The sequence below is a fragment of the Bos mutus genome, chromosome 9 (assembly GCF_027580195.1).
Source record: "Bos mutus isolate GX-2022 chromosome 9, NWIPB_WYAK_1.1, whole genome shotgun sequence".
NCBI lineage: Eukaryota > Metazoa > Chordata > Mammalia > Artiodactyla > Bovidae > Bos > Bos mutus.
This window is the reverse complement of record NC_091625.1, coordinates 52,818,099-52,834,002: the sequence shown is the minus strand read 5'-3', so window position 1 is coordinate 52,834,002 and position 15,904 is coordinate 52,818,099. Positions and strand designations below refer to the sequence as shown.

The following is a 15,904-nucleotide window of genomic DNA, read 5'->3' as shown; positions in this document are numbered from 1 at the left end:
CCCATTCTGGTTTTGCTTGGTTATAAATACGTGGAAAAAGCTCATGGCTATTCTTTGATTATACTCCTATGTATTGAGCATCTGTTCCCTGATAAATACCAGGGGCACAATACAGTCCTTGGCGCCAAGCACTTGAGATTTAGTAGACAGATCTGTAATCAAAGAGCATTTGCTTACAGTGACAAGTGGACTGCTGGAAATCTACAGAGGACAGGGTGGAGGCACAAAGAAGGACGTGGTCTATTCGACCTGAACAAGGGAAGCTGAAAAAGTAAAATGGATTCATTCATCCAGTAAGTGTGGCTTGAGCCCCTATGTGCTTGGCAGTGTTTGGGGCATTAGGGGTATAGCAGTGAATAAAACAGATAAGTCCCTTTTCCTATAGAACTTGGGACTTAGGAAAGGGGACACACACATCATGAATAAGTAGGCAAATAAATGCAGAAGATAATTTCAGATAGTGATGCATGCTCAAGGCAAAGAAAATGCAGTAATGTGATAGAGGGAGGCATGGAGAGGATAGAGGGGGGGATATGCTACTTCAGGTAAGGTCAGATAGAAAGATGGAAACATGATTCCTCATCCATAGGAATTTTGCAAGTGTTGTTGCTTCTGGAGTATTCTCCCTCAATCCCATCACCATCCTGTTTTAAAATATAGGTTTTATTATTATTCAGGTATGGTGAAACTAGTGTCTTGTGGAGCCTGCTCCTTTCTTCTGAGTCCTGGTGCACACAAGGTTTTGATTGTGCCCTCCAAGAGTCTGTTTCCCCAGTCCTGTGTAAGTTCTGAGGGCTCTCTGCCCCTGCAACAGGCCACTGCTAATCCATACCCCCTCAGGAGATACTCAGACACAGTTCTGGCTCAGTCTCTGTGGGGTCTCTGGGTCCTGGTGCACACAAGGTTTGTTAGAGCCCTTCAAGCATCTCTGGCAGGTATGGGGTTTGATTCTAAAGGTGATTTTGCCCCTCCTACTGTCTTGCTGGGGCTTCTCCTTTGCCCTTGGACGTGGGGTATCGTTTTTTGGTGGGATCCAACATTCTTCTGTCGACAGTTGTTCAGCAGCGAGTTGTAATTTTGGAGTTCTCGCAGGAGAAGATGAGTGCACGTCCTTCTACTCCACCATCTTGTAGTCAACAAACTTTACCCAGACTTGCCCGTGAGTGTCTAAGAGTCTCTGACGGAGGTGTGGGTCAGCAGTGGCCTTCTGCAGCGTCTGGGGCACTGAGTGCATGGGACCTTTTGAAGGAGGTCACCATTATCTTCATTACCTCCACCATAGTTTGGCCTCAGGTCAAACAACAGGGAGCCCTGCTCATCAACAGAAAATTGGATTAAAGATTTACTGAGCATGGCCCCGCCCATCAGAACAAGTCCCAGTTTCCCCCTCAGTAAGTCTCTCCCATCAGGAAGCTTCCATAAGCCTCTTATCCTTTTCCATCTGCAGACAGAATGAAAATCACAGAAAACTAACCAAACTGATCACACGGACCACAGCCTTGTCTAACTCAATGACATTATGAGCCATGCTGTGTAGGCCCACCCAAGAGGATGGGTCATAGTGGAGAGTTCTGACAAAACATGGTCCACTGGAGAAGGGAATGGCAAACCACTTCAGTATTCTTGCCTTAAGAACCCCATGAACAGTATGAAAAGGCGAAAAGATAGGACACTGAAAGATGAACTCCCCAGGTCAGTAGGTGCCCAATATGCTACTGGAGATCAGTGGAGAAATAACTCCAGAAAGAATGCAGAGAAAGAGCCAAAGCAAAAATACCACCAGGTTGTGGATGTGACTGGTGGTGGAAGCAAGGTCTGATGCTGTAAAGAGCAATACTGCATAGGAACCTGGAATGTTAGGTCCATGAATCAAGGCAAATTGGAAGTGGTCAAACAGGAGATGGCAAGAGTGAATGTCGACATTTTAGGAATCAGCGGACTAAAATGGACTGGAATGGGTGAATTTAACTCAGATGACCGTTATATCTACTCAGATGACCATTATATCTACTACTGTGGGCAAGAATCCCTTAGAAGAAATGGAGGAGCCATCATAGTCAACAGAAAAGTGTGGAATGCAGTACTTGGATGTAATCTCAAAAACAACAGAATGATCTCTCTTTGTTTCCAAGGCAAACCATTCAATATCATCCAAGTCTATGCCCTGACCAGTAATGCTGAAGAAGCTGAAGTTGAATGGTTCTATGAAGACCTACAAGACCTTCTAGAACTAACACCCAAAAAAGATGTCCTTTTCGTTATAGGGGACTGGAAAGCAAAAGTAGGAAGTCAAGAGGTACCTGGAGTAACAGGCAAATTTGGCCTTGGAATACAGAATGAAGTAGGTCAAAGGCTAACAGAGTTTTGCCAAGAGAACGCACGGGTCATAGCAAGCACCCTCTTCCAACAACACAAGACTCTACACATGGACATCACCAGATGGCCAACACGGAAATCAGATTGATTATATTCTTTGCAGCCAAAGATGGAGAAGCTCTATACAGTCAGCAAAACAAGACTGGAAACTGACTGTGGCTCAGATCATGAACTCCTTATTGCAAAATTCAGACTTAAATTGAAGGAAATAGGGAAAACCACTAGACTATTCAGGTATGACCTTATGATTATGCAGTGGAAGTGACGAGTAGATTCAAGGCATTAGATCTGATAGAGTGCCTAAAGAACTATGGACAGAGGTTGATGACATTGTACAGGAGGCAGTGATCAAGACCATCCCCAAGAAAAAGAAATGCAAAAAGGGAAAATGGTTGTCTGAGGAGGCCTTAAAAATAGCTGTGAAAAGAAGAGAAATGAAAGGCAAGGAGAAAAGGAAAGATATACCCAGTTGAATGGAGAGTTCCAAAGAATAGCAAGGAGAAATAAGAAAGCCTTCCTCAGTGATCAGTGCAAAGAAATAGGGGAAAACAATAGAATGGGAAAGACTAGAGATCTCTTCAAGAAAATTAGAGATACCAAGGGAACATTTCATGCAAAGATGGACACAATAAAGGACAGAAATGGTATGGACCTAACAGAAGCAGAAGATATTAGGAAGAGGTGGCAAGAACACACAGAAGAACTATACAAGAAAGATCTTCATGACCCAGGTAATCATGATGGTGTGATCATTCACCTAGAGCCGGACATCCTGGAATGCGTAGTCAAGTGGGCCTTAGGAAACATCCCTACGAACAAAGCTAGTAACAAAGGTAATGGAATTCCTAACAAAGGTAATGGAATTCTGGTTGAGCTATTTCGAATCCTAAAAGATGATGCTGTGAAAGTGCTTCACTCAATATGGCAGCAAATTTGGAAAACTCAGCAGTGGCCACAGGACTGGAAAAGGTCAGTTTTCATTCCAATCCCAAAGAAAGGCAATGCCAAAGAATGTTCAAACTACCGCATAATTGCACTCATCTCATATGCTAGCAAAGTAATGCTCAAAATTCTCTAAGCCAGGCTTCAACAATACATGAACTGTGAATTTTCTGATGTTCATGCTGGATTTAGAAAAGGCAGAGGAACCAGAGATCATACTGCCAACATCTGTTGGATCACTGGAAAAGCAAGAGAGTTCCAGAAAAAAAATCTACGTCTGTTTTATTGACTATGCCAAAGCCTTTGACTGTGAGGATCACCACAAACTGTGAAAATTCTTAAAGAGATGGAAAAACCAGACCACCTGACTTGCCTCCTGAAAAATCTGTATGCAGGTCAAGAAGCAACAGTTGAACTGGACTTGGAACAACAGACTGGTTCCAAGTTGGGAAAGGAGTATGTCAAGGCTGTATATTGTCACCCTGCTTATTTAACTTATATGCAGAGTACATCATGAGAAACGCTGGGCTGGATGAAGCACAAGCTGGAATCAAGATCACTGGGAGAAAATATCAGTAACCTCAGATATGCAGATGATACCACCTTATGTCAGAAAGTGAAGAACTAAAGAGCCTCTTGATGAAAGTGAAAGAGGAGAGTGAAAAAGTTGGCTTAAAACTCAATATTCAGAAAACTAGGATCATGGCATCCAGTCTAATCACTTCATGGCAAATGGGGAAACAATTGAAACAGTTAGAGACTTTATTTTTTGGGGCTCCAAAATCACTGCGGATGGTGACTGCAGCCATGAAATTAAGATGCTTGCTCCTTGGAAGAAAAGTTATGACCAACCTAGACAGCATATTAAAAAGCAGAGACTTTACTTTGCCAACAAAGGTCCATCTAGTCAAAGCTATGGTTTTTCCAGTAGTCATGTATGGTTGTGAGAGTTGGACTGTAAAGAAAGGTGAGCACCAAAGAATCGATACTTTTGAACTGTGGTGTTGGAGAAGACTCCTGAGAGTCCCTTGGTCTTCAAGGAGTTCCAGCTAGTCTGTCCTAAGGGAAATCAGTCTTGAATATTCATTGGAAGGACTGATGCTGCAGCTGAAGCTCCAATTACTTTGGCCACCTGATGCGGAGAACTGACTCATTGGGAAAGACCCTGATGCTGGGAACGATTGAAAGCAGGAGGCGAAGGGGACAACAGAGGATGAGATGGTTGGATGGCATCACTGACTCAATGGACACAAGTTTGAGCAAGCTCCAGGGGTTGGTGATGGACAGGGAAGCCTGGTGTGCTGCAGTCCATGGGTTCTCAAAGAGTCGGACACAACTGAGGAATTGAACTGAGCTGATGGTAAAACCAACAAATCAGGAGACCACTGCCATTGAAACGATACTTTGTTACTTACATTTCCCAAGATGGCAGCATGGCAAAGCCCGTGGGGCCACAGGGGTAAGTGTCAGGGTTGAACAGGAGGTGGAAGGAGTGAAGGGAAATAGTGGGCAAGGGCATTTGTTGTGGCTTCCTCAGGAAAGACAAGGCTGATAAGCAGGCTTATCCAGTCTAAGGTATATAGGCCATCTCTAGGTGTCTGCTACTTAGCCCTAGGTTCATTGAGCGTGTGCGTGGTCAGTCACTTCAGTAGTGTCCAACTCTTTGGACCTCATGGACTGTAACTCACCAGGCTACATAGGAAATCCATAGGATTTCCCAGGTAAGAATACTGTAGTGGGGTGCCAATTCCTCCTGCAGGGGATCTTCACAACCCATGGATCAAACCTGCATCTCCTGTGGATCCTGCATTGGCAGGGGGGTTCTTTATCATTTGAGACACCTGGGAATGTAGAGGAATATTGACACCTGGAGTGTAGGAATCCGCTAGAGGAGGTGGGTGGCAGTTTGGGCTCTTGATTGGTTACTCTGCATATAAAAGGTGCATCCTTCTAAAAATTGGCTATCCCAAGGGAGAGGTGGTCTCTCCCCAGTCAGTGAGGCCCCTGATGCCAAAGCATCAAGATACAGAAAACAAGAAAATATAGTTAATATGTACCCCACCCCACGCTTTGCCAAGTTAATCTGCCCTTCTTCAGTTATCAGCTGCATGTTGGCTTCTCTGGGACACCATTAGTATCTTTCCACTCCAGGTCAGATCTATCCACTGGGCATTTATAGCTCTCTGTTCTACCCTTTGTAACCTTTACCTCAGTGATAATTTTCCATTCATTTTCAACACTTTTTATTAATGGCTTACTCTTCCAATAGACTATACATCTTATGAAGCCTGAGAACTGCCTGTTTTTCTTCGTTTCTGTTTTATTTATGCCTGGTGTGGTTCTGGCACATGATGTGAATGTATAGGTCATTGAAATGGTGGAAGCCAAGCGAAGGTGTGTAGGACTGTTACACTACAGGGTAAGCAGGTCAGCAGGTTATGGAAGGCTATGCATTGCAACTGAGTTTGGACTTCTCTCCATTAAGCAAATGGATACCTATTGATGGGTTTTAAACAGATGATCAGTATGGTTAGAGTCTTGTAAAAATAGAGGATTGAGAGTCTGATACTGGGAGCAGGAAATTGCAATTCAGGACCCTGTTGTAGGAAGTCTGGATAGGAGATAATGAACAGAACAAGAAATGCTAAGGAGGAAGAGCAAACAGAACTTGGTGACCAACTGGCTATGAGGGAGGAATATGGCCCACCTTTGGGGACCCTGCTGTGGGGACAGAATGTGCTCATTCTCCAAGAAGGGGGATATAGGAGAAGATGCAAGTTTGCAAAATATAAGTTCAGCATTGGTATGTTGAGTTCAGTATGGCTGTGGAATAGCCAAGAGAAGATGTCCTGTTATAGGCAGTTGGGAAAATGAATTCAGAGCTTAGGAGAGAGGTTTGGGCTAATAATATAGAAGTGGGAGGCCTTAACATGTAAGCAATTTATGACTCAATTGTATGGTTTTTACTTGGCTTGCCTCCTTTTCCCTGACTTACTGGTACAGCTTATTTAAGACTTTGATACATGAAGGGACCACATTCTTCACTTTGCCCTCCTTGCATCAGTGATGAATCAGGGTTTATGGATGCCAAACAACAGTGCTCAAATGTACTTAATGGTTCCTTGCCTGCCAAATCTACTGTCTGCTTTCTATGGACCAAGCTGTGTGGTAAGTGCTTTTCTGTCATGTCTATAACAACATGAACTGGGTGGACTCTCCGTTTTGTAAATGAGGAATAACAGAGGTTCAGTGACTGATCCAAGGTCATAGCCAACAATTATAATTAACATGCTGAATTTGAACCAGGTCTACCTGATTCTGTGGGCTTTGCTCTTCTCCACCAACCTGGATTGCCTCTGAGTGCCTGTGGCTGTTGATGGTTTGTTCTGCTCCTGAATACAATTGTTCTCTCTTTCTTATATATATAAAAGAGTTCTTTCAAAAAAAAGTCTAGAAATATGTACAGAAACATTAATAGTGATTATCTCTGCATGGTGAAATAGAAATGATTTTTGTTTTCTTTTCCATACTTTGTACTTCCTGAGTTTTATGCAATGAACAAATATATTACTGTTTATAACCAGACACATAATGGCACTATTTCCATAACAGTGATGATTTTTTTTTCCATGCAGAGAATTATAGATGAACATTCAATGCAGTTTAACCATTGCTTCCCACCTCCCCCATCACATTAATGGGAATCCTTAAAAGCAGCATTATTTTTTGCTTGCACATGGTCTTAGCCAATAGAACAAGAAGCGATGATTTTGCTCAAGACTCACATGAGCACATGGCCCCAGTAGGAGGGATGTATACTGTGGTATCAAGACCTCAGTGAAGGTTTTGTTTTTTCCTCTCAGTTCCCCACTTTACACAGTGTGACTACCGAGGTGCTAAGTATGCATAGCAAGGGGAACCAGAAGCTTTGACAGAGAGAGCACTGGCGATTTGGGGAAACTATGCTTTTAAGCCGCAGAGAGGAGAAATGAAAAGGTAAAGTCAGGGAGCACTTTTAACTGTTGTTTCTCTTGTGCACCAGTATGTGTCAGCTGAGTTTGCCTTTGCTCTTCACTCAAGCATTGACACGTCCATTTAGCCTTCATTCTCCACTAATATCAAATGCTCTGTTAGATTGGATTTAGGAGTGATAAAACATTATACCCTTAGGAAACAAAAATATTTCAGGACTGTGGAAGTAGGAATTAAATGATTACATTCAAAAGGAACACAGCAGAAGAGAAACACACTTTTTAAAATCCCATATTAATTCTCTGGTCTGCTGCAATTTTGAACTGGACTGACTTCTAATCTGAAGAAACCCAGTATCTCTATACAAAGATACTTAAAAAAGAATATTTGATTACTACTGCATAATCCAGCCCCAAACTCATGGTCATGTACACCTTTTTGGCAGAATGAGTGGGGAAAAAAAAAACCCACCATCCCTGTGCTGTGCGCGTTCATCTTTAACTTTGCCGAGCTTGGTTGTTTCTGCCTCTGCGCATGCTCGTGTTTCTGCACGGTGCCGCCGGCCGATGCCCCACTGAATTGAGGCAAGGTTTAGGCGTGTGCCCGGGGTGCCTGGAGGGCGCTGACACCCCACGCTTCTGAGCGACTGCAGACTTAGTAGTAGAAGCCAAGTCGCTCAGTCGTGTCCGACTCTTTGCAACCCCATGGGCTCTAATAGTCCATGGAATTCTCCAGGGCAGCATACTGGAGTGGGTAGCCTCTCCCTTCTCCTTGGGATCTTCCCAACCCAGGGATCCAACGCAGGCCTCCCGCATTACAGGCAGATTCTTTAGCAGCTGAGCTGCCAGGGAAGGCTGCAGAGTGACTTACCTGGAAGCTAAAATCGTATCCAGGGCCCAGAAGCTGTTAAACTTGCTTCCTAGATGTACTGACTAGAAATAACTTATTCATTCCAAGAAGATGGTCCTAAAGTTGGCTGTAGAAGCTCCACGTGCAAGGGTTACATATTCTTTCCTTCCATAGTAGAATTTACCAATCTGAAAGGTAAGATTTGGAGAATGAGTTTAAACAGTACTTTAAAAAAATCGGTGCTGGAGGCAGAATCTGCAGTATTCCTTTGATAAAGTCTGCTGAATGGAAAGCCAACATATTTTAATTGAGTGGCTGTGAGTGGACCCTTAGATATTTTGAGTTGTAATGAATTTTAGTGGTTAACTGTGGTAAACTTCATTTCAAAGACAAGTTATTTATTCTTTTTCAATTGTGTTGGCAAATAGAGCTATTAAGAGCCAGAATCTTATGTCTGATTACTGAAGTCATGTAGCTTGACTCCTGTTAGGAATGTAATTAAAGTGTCATCGCCCACCAAAAGAAATAGAATCTAAAGAAAAAGAATCAGGTGGCTGTGATGATGATGCAACTGTTACTCTGAGACCTGTTTTTACATCTTCATTATACTTTTCATTATTTAGAAAAACATTGTACAGTAGAAACATAATGGAAGTCATATATATTAATTTAAAATTTTCTAGTAGCTGCATTAAAAGTAAAAAAAAACAGGTGAAATTAGTGATAATATATTTAATCTACTATATCCAGAGTAATACCATTTCAACATATAATCAATATAAAAATTATTAATGAGATATTTTACATTCTATTTTTCTTACTCTTTGCTTTCATATATATTTAACATTATGCATGCATGCATGCTCAGTCACTCAGTCATGTCAGACTCTCTGTGACCCCATGGAGTGTAACCTGCCAGGCTTCTCTGTCCATGGGATTCTCAGGCAAGTAATACTGGAGTGGGTTGCCATTTCCTCCTCCAGGGGATCTTCCCCACCCAGGGATCGAACCCACGTGTCCTGCATTGGCAGGTGAATTCTTTACCACTGTGCCACCTGGGAAGCCTATATTTAACACTTAGAGCACATCTCAAATCACACTGGCTACATTTCAGATGCTGAATAGGTACATGTGGCTGGCTAGTAGGCTACCATGTGGAAGAGTGCCCGTTTAGCACATATTCCTTTAAACCTTAAACTGTGATGGAAACAGATATATTAGAATATGTAGGTCTTAGAAAGAGTTCTTAATACTTTTTAGATAACTAAAAACAGGGCTAAGTATGTTGAAAATAAATCAGTCAATGGACTAAAATAGCCATCTGATGGTGTTCTGCATTCCTTAAGTTACTGGGAAATATTGTAATAATAATTGCAAGTTGAAAATGAAGACAACTAGGACAGAGCCTACTCTCAGTCTACTTGAAATAGGTAAGTTTTCCATCAACAAATCTGCATGCCAACTATGGTTCTTGCAGAGGTACAAGGCAGAGATTTCACAGATGTCCTGGCTTCTGGTGGCATTATTTTATAGCTTGGTTATGAGTTTGAGAACTTGTAGAGACAGGCAAAATCCCACCCCACCCCCTCACAACACAGTATTGCAACAGAAACTCTGAAAAGATTGCCATTGACTGTCTGAAGTTGATAAAAGCAAAGAACAGTTATAAATCGTTCATCTCAGGTGCATTCAATATAGAATTACTCAGGACAGGAATCTTTTCTGTGATATTTCCTCATTCCCTGAGACTTTACATGTAAAAATCATTGTTTTAATTCATTGTCAGTTGTTTTTAACTCTGTGTTTAATTTGAGGTTTTGGAAAAAGAGTAGGGCTCCCACACTACCTGCCCTCATTTTCTCTTTAGTGGAAAAAATGTATCACCTGAGAGCTATAAAATGAAAAAAATTATTTTCATTGGGAAAATGTTCCTAAAAGGTTGCAAAGTAACATTTTTGCCAGTGAAACCAGAAACCCCTTTCAGCCCCTTTATTAAGACGTCTTTAAGTACATGGGTTTTAAGAGGGACAAAATAAGGGGGAAAAAAATGTTAAATTCTAGAATACTAGTTCTCTTCCCAGAGCCTTGTAATGAGGATTTTGTTGTTTTGTATAGTTCCCTTTCTCCCACTCCTGTCATGCAAACTTTGGGGAGTCTGAATTTCTTGCTTATTCTTTCTTGGATTGATTTCTAAGAGATCTTTTTCCATTTTTATTTTTATTTTTTTGACACCCAGGAATTAAATAGCTTTAATTACTTGGATCTGTACAGACTTGCTGACCTCTTTAACCTCACTTTGTTGGAGAAGGCAGTGATCGATTTCTTAGTGAAACACCTCTCTGAGCTCCTGAAGAGTCGGCCGGAGGACATTCTAACGCTGCCTTATTGTCTGCTTCAGGAGGTACTGAAGAGCGACCGCCTGACCTCCTTGAGCGAAGAGCAGATCTGGCAGGTAAGGGCACTCTGCATGGGTCCTCCTTCGGCGCGAAGTCATGGAATGATTAAAAGTTAAAGGACTGAGGAACAATGACAACTATTTTGTCTGGTTTGCTCCACATTGGAGTTGAAGTTTTAGAAGTCATGTCCTTGATGGGCAAGTAATTGGAGAACACCAGCCCTTGAGGCTTGATCCTGCTCAGCTTAACTGAGGGAATCACAGGTAAGATTCCTCAGACCCTCACCATGGCTTTCCAGAACCTAAGGGGGTTATATCAGAAAGAGTCAAGGGTTTATATTCTCTTGCCAAACATAGTTACTGAAGCTGAATATGAGAAGGATAGATTGTAAAGCGATATTTATGCCTATTTAAGACCAATGGAATCAGAATAAATTCTGGGCTTTCCGGTAAACAGTTCAGAAAGAGGCTTTTGTTACAGTAGAGAGCAGCTGGGACCTTAAATGAGATGAAGCTCTTTCTGTTTCGCTTTGGGAAAATCTCTCCTTCCTTCATTCTGTGCTCATTGCTGTTTTCCTATGCCCTGCCTTTTTACCTGACATAGCATTCCTTTCAGATACCTTTTGTTTAGGGGGCAGAGGATGTTTTGTGTTTTCAAGTTGGTTATTCAGTTGAAATCCATTGTGCTCATCTCCAGTGACTATACTTGAACAATCCACACAGTGTCTTTGGAAAACTGTCACCACACAGTCACCACAGTCTGACTGTTTTCCAAAGGCAGAGTCCATCTTTCCCCGCTTCTCCTTATACTTTCCATCTTCCTCTCTGAAGCAGTGGCTAGCCATCTTGTTACTTCTTGGATTCCGTACCTTCAAGATTTCATGGTCATTTGAAAAATATTTATATACAGAATACAAGTAAAAATATGAAGTCTTCTATTAGCAGATGAGGCACCTTGTATCTTATCAAAGACATTCAGAGAATACTTTAATTCTGGCTGAAATGGAGTCATAGGTAGTTGTGAATTATCCAATGTCTGATTCTCTGGTGGTGGTGATTTAATTGCTAAGTTGTGTCCAACTCTTTGTGACCCCATGGACTATAGCCCGCCAGGCTCCTCTGTCCATGGGGATTCTCCAGGCAAGAATACTTGGGGTGAGTTGCCATTTCCTTCTCCAGGGGATCTTCCTGACTCAGGGATCGAACCCAGGTCTCCTGAATTGGCAGGCAGATTCTTTACCACTGAGCCATCTGGGAAGCCCACATCTGATTCTACTGATGGCTTATTCTCCTGATGCCTTTCTCCCTAATTTCTTTGTTTATCTTACTTTAATCAGCAACTTTCCTCTTCACCATTGCTTCCACCAGTGAGGATAAGAGCTGCAGTGTACTGAGGGCCTTCCAGGACCCAGGCTCTTTGCAAACTTACTAAATTATCATCACAACAAGCCCGAAGAATGGCTGTTATCATTCCATCCTCTGGACAAACAAAATGAGGCTTCAGTGTCTTGCCTCAGGGTTACAAAGCAGATCCAGGCTTCAAATCCATGTTTGCTGACACCTGCCCTCATCTTTCAAGTATTCCATGCTGTCTTGACAAGAAAATATAAGTGGAAAAAACAAGCCACAAATTATTTTCTGCTTCTTAGGTATATCTCATAATGTTCGTTCAGGCAGAGGTCAGAAGTGTTGGTGAGGATGAGTTTGGGGTATGAATTTTAATTATCTGTGGAAAGCACAAATCATCAGAATTACTCTGGTTAATTCAAAGTGAGGAATTGTCATATTTTTCTTGACTTCCCAAAGGGAAAAAGACTTAGAATGAATTCTGCATTTGATTATTTCTAACCAAATTGAGATGTGAGCCAACCATCCCTGTGGCTTCTGTCTCTTTTTGTGGCATGGTTGAAAGCACTGCCAGGTATCAACATGGTAATGTACAGATGTGCGAGTGTCCAAAAATTTCACGCTATTCACATAGGAGTTCCTGTAATTGCCTCTCTAAAGGTTACTAATATTATAATGTAGAATCTCAAAAGCTGCTTTCTGCTGCAGGCAATATTTTCTTAGACTTGGTCCTAAAGAAAGAATTAAAAGACTCACAGAAATATTATCAATTTAGGCATTCAACGGGCAATGAGAAACTATTTTTGCATTATCTTTGTAAATAAGTAGTTCCCTCGTACTCAACTCAATAGAGAAAAATCAGATCAGTCCAGTTATATCACCTCAAGTATAGTTAAGTTCATCATTTTTGCTGAGGTTATACTGGTAATGCAATATACCAGGGAAGAATCTGATATTCAGCCCAGGGTGAAGATTGGGTATGCCGGAGGATTAGTGTCAGGGTGACTTTATGGAAGTGAAACTTGATGGACAGGTTGGAGACAGATCTACAGAATCTCATTAAATTGCTGAATTGTTCATTACGGAACGTTCTCACTGTAATAAAGTGCTCATTGACTTTGACAAATCCCTATCCCGTGTCTGAAAGAAGAACAGTGAATCTAGGGGTGTTGGGGAGGAAACAGAAAATTGGCACAAAGTAGGACAAGTAATAGAAAAGCAGATGGAGGGATGGTACTGTTTGATTATGTGCAACTGGTAACTTATGTGAGAGCTCAGTAAACACACATACACCCTTACACATATGGCTCTTACACTCGCTGATCTACTGGTAATGTAATCCAGGATATCTACTTTATTTGGCAAAAGGCCCAATTTTTATTATTCACCGTACTTCACACAGTTTGTCTCTAAAGACATGTCACAAGAACTGTCACTTTATCCTAACTGAACAGACTTTTTTTTTCTTTTTCCTGCTATCCCTTATCCAGTCCCTTTCCTGCTAAAATGTGCTAAAGCCCGTGATAACCATTCCTTGCATCTGAAAACCTATGAAATCCCCTGAGATTATGCTTTTTGTCTGCTCTCTCTTCTTCCACCTGACCTTTAAAAACTTTATCTTAAGTCTTCTCTCTCACAGAGGCTTCTTCATCCCCCCTAAACAATTATTTTCTCCCTTCCATAGCCTGAAACTACTGGGCCTGTTCATTAACTTCACTTTATATTCACAGGTACTGATGAGACTTTACCACATATGCACTTTGGATATATAAAGACAGAGAAGTCCCCTCAAAAAAATCTTTTTTTTTTTTTAATTCAGTTCAATTCAGCTCAACAATTTGGTCTTAGAGTTCAAGGCCAGCAATTTCTCAGATTCCAGATTGGTTATTGGGTTCACAGAAAGAGGATACTAAAAGGGAGCAAATCAGCAGAGGAGGAAACATGTGGCGTGAGGTCACTGGCATCCATGACCTGGCAAATCTCCACCAGTTTTACTTTGCTTTCAGGTTTTAGCTTTGACTTAGGACTTTGTTTCAGCAGGGGCCTATTAAATTTCTCTTGTTAGATTCAACATGTAGTTTCAGATGACTGAGCCAGAGGTCCTGCTCTAAAACTTAGAGTGAAACTATGAAACAGTTCCATTCCACTCCCACTTATTAGAGGTACTGGATAATCTGTTTTTTCCTCAGGAAGGTATATTCTCTGCCTTTTTTTTTAACCACAGTCTTTTCTGAGAATAAAGGGGAAGTTACCTTCTATGACAGTGTAGTTTGTAGAAAAACCTATATATTATGTAAATTCTTGTATTTGCTAGCATAGGGAGAAAGTGTGGCTGTCCACCTATCAATATTCTTTGTTGTTGTTGCGCCACATGGCATGTGGGATCCTAGTTCCCTGACCAGGTGTCAAACCCAGAATCCCTGTATTTGAAGTGTTGAGTCTTAACCACTGGACTGCCAGGGAAGTCCTTATCCATCAGTATAAACTGAGCACCTACTAAGTGCCCCAAACCATGGAATGTAAGACAGAGTACAAGTTAGCTAACTCCGTTTCCCTCTCCTAATCCTCATGCCAATTGGGAGGGATCCTTCTGGTTTTAAACCATTGCCCAGCTCTCTGGATTATTATTTCATCTCTGAAGTAGCAGAAACAAGGATATTTAAAAATGGGTACAGTAGATTGTTGAATTACAAATGAGTATTTATTGTATACCTGTTATGTGCTTGGCACAGTTTTAGAAGTTAGATCCTGGGGTAAAAAGCTCTTTAAAAGTGTTCAGTTGTCGGGTTAGAGAGATTTAGCTTAGCTTTATTTCTGAACATGGAAAAGTTTTGTTTACCTTTAATTCTTATTTTATTAACTATTTCCTACTTTCAGTGAAAAGCACTTATTATTTAATGTGTTAATTATATATCAGTGGTTTTCATCCTTTACTAACCTTGGCTTGAGGGCTCCTCCTAATATTTTGAGCCTAACTTTGCCTGGACTTCAGTAGATAATAAGAGCAGACAATTCAGTGGTCACATCACTGATGTCAGACAAGACCAGACCTTGGCAGGGAAAGTCTTTTTTATCCCAGTAGTTTGGCAAAGAGCAACCATGTCATGTGGTTTGGGGCTGGGGGGATTGGAGTGGGTAATCATGTTTACATTTGTCTTTGATTCTTTGTCCCCAGAGCCACAGGCTGTACCTGTAGGCTTTGTGTTGAATGCTACCTTCTTGCTCTCTTACACTCTATAAATAATGAATTAAAAACAATAATGTATAGTTTTCATATTAAAATGTATTGAATGGATAATAAGGCATCCTACTATTCCTATAAAAGGCTAGATTTATTCTCAGAAAATTGGTATATTAAATGAGTTTCACCTTTTAAAACAGCATTTTTTTCTTGTGTTTTAGTTGGAAATTTGCCTCTGTAAGTCATACTGTTAGTAACACGTTCACTTTATATCTCTAGAGGTGTAAGTCACATATTGTTTAGAGTTGTCAACAACCTCTGATACAGTGATTTTTTTGACAGGCCCCTCCTGGGCTTTTATCTACTCCACAAACTACCCACCTTAGGTTTGATTTAATCATTTCCATCAAAAGGAGTCCCAGAAAGTGAACCCAAACAAAAAACTACTATCCCTTTATAGTTGGAAAATAGAGGACACTAGCGATGTGCTCAGCGTTCGACTTTTATCTCTAAGATGATAAACTGTCCCAGATGCACCTCTGGCCAGGGAGAAGGGAGGACTTCAAACAGTCCTATGTGTCCAACAATACCATCGTAACACTTCGCGTCTGAATATCACATCCCGGTTTCCAGAATGCGTCTGCGTTTTGCATTGCTTTGTGCTCCTGTGGTGCAAATGGGGAAACTGGAGTAACGGAGCTAGAAATCAAATTCACGTCTTCTAATTCTTGGGTTTTTCCCACTTTGGCCCATAGCTGCCAAGTTTATAATAGAAGCGCAAAAATACTTGGGGTGTGGTGGACACAGAGGTGCATCAAGTTAATCCTGTGACTTGAAAAGAA

General features: G+C 41.3%; 1 protein-coding gene across 4 annotated transcripts in view; it reads left to right on the top strand.

Annotated features, from left to right (window-relative positions):
- The window catches only part of KLHL32 (kelch like family member 32), a 221,428-nt gene that overhangs the window by 144,804 nt on the left and 60,720 nt on the right, over positions 1-15,904 (top strand). For 2 of the 4 annotated variants that reach the window (XM_005892257.2, XM_070376576.1), the window contains exon 6: positions 10,376-10,591. In XM_005892257.2, the coding sequence (XP_005892319.1) occupies positions 10,376-10,591 (216 nt within the window). Of the gene's footprint in view, positions 1-10,375; positions 10,592-15,904 lie in introns of those variants that run through there. The other 2 variants (XM_070376574.1, XM_070376575.1) reach the window with 2 other exon arrangements.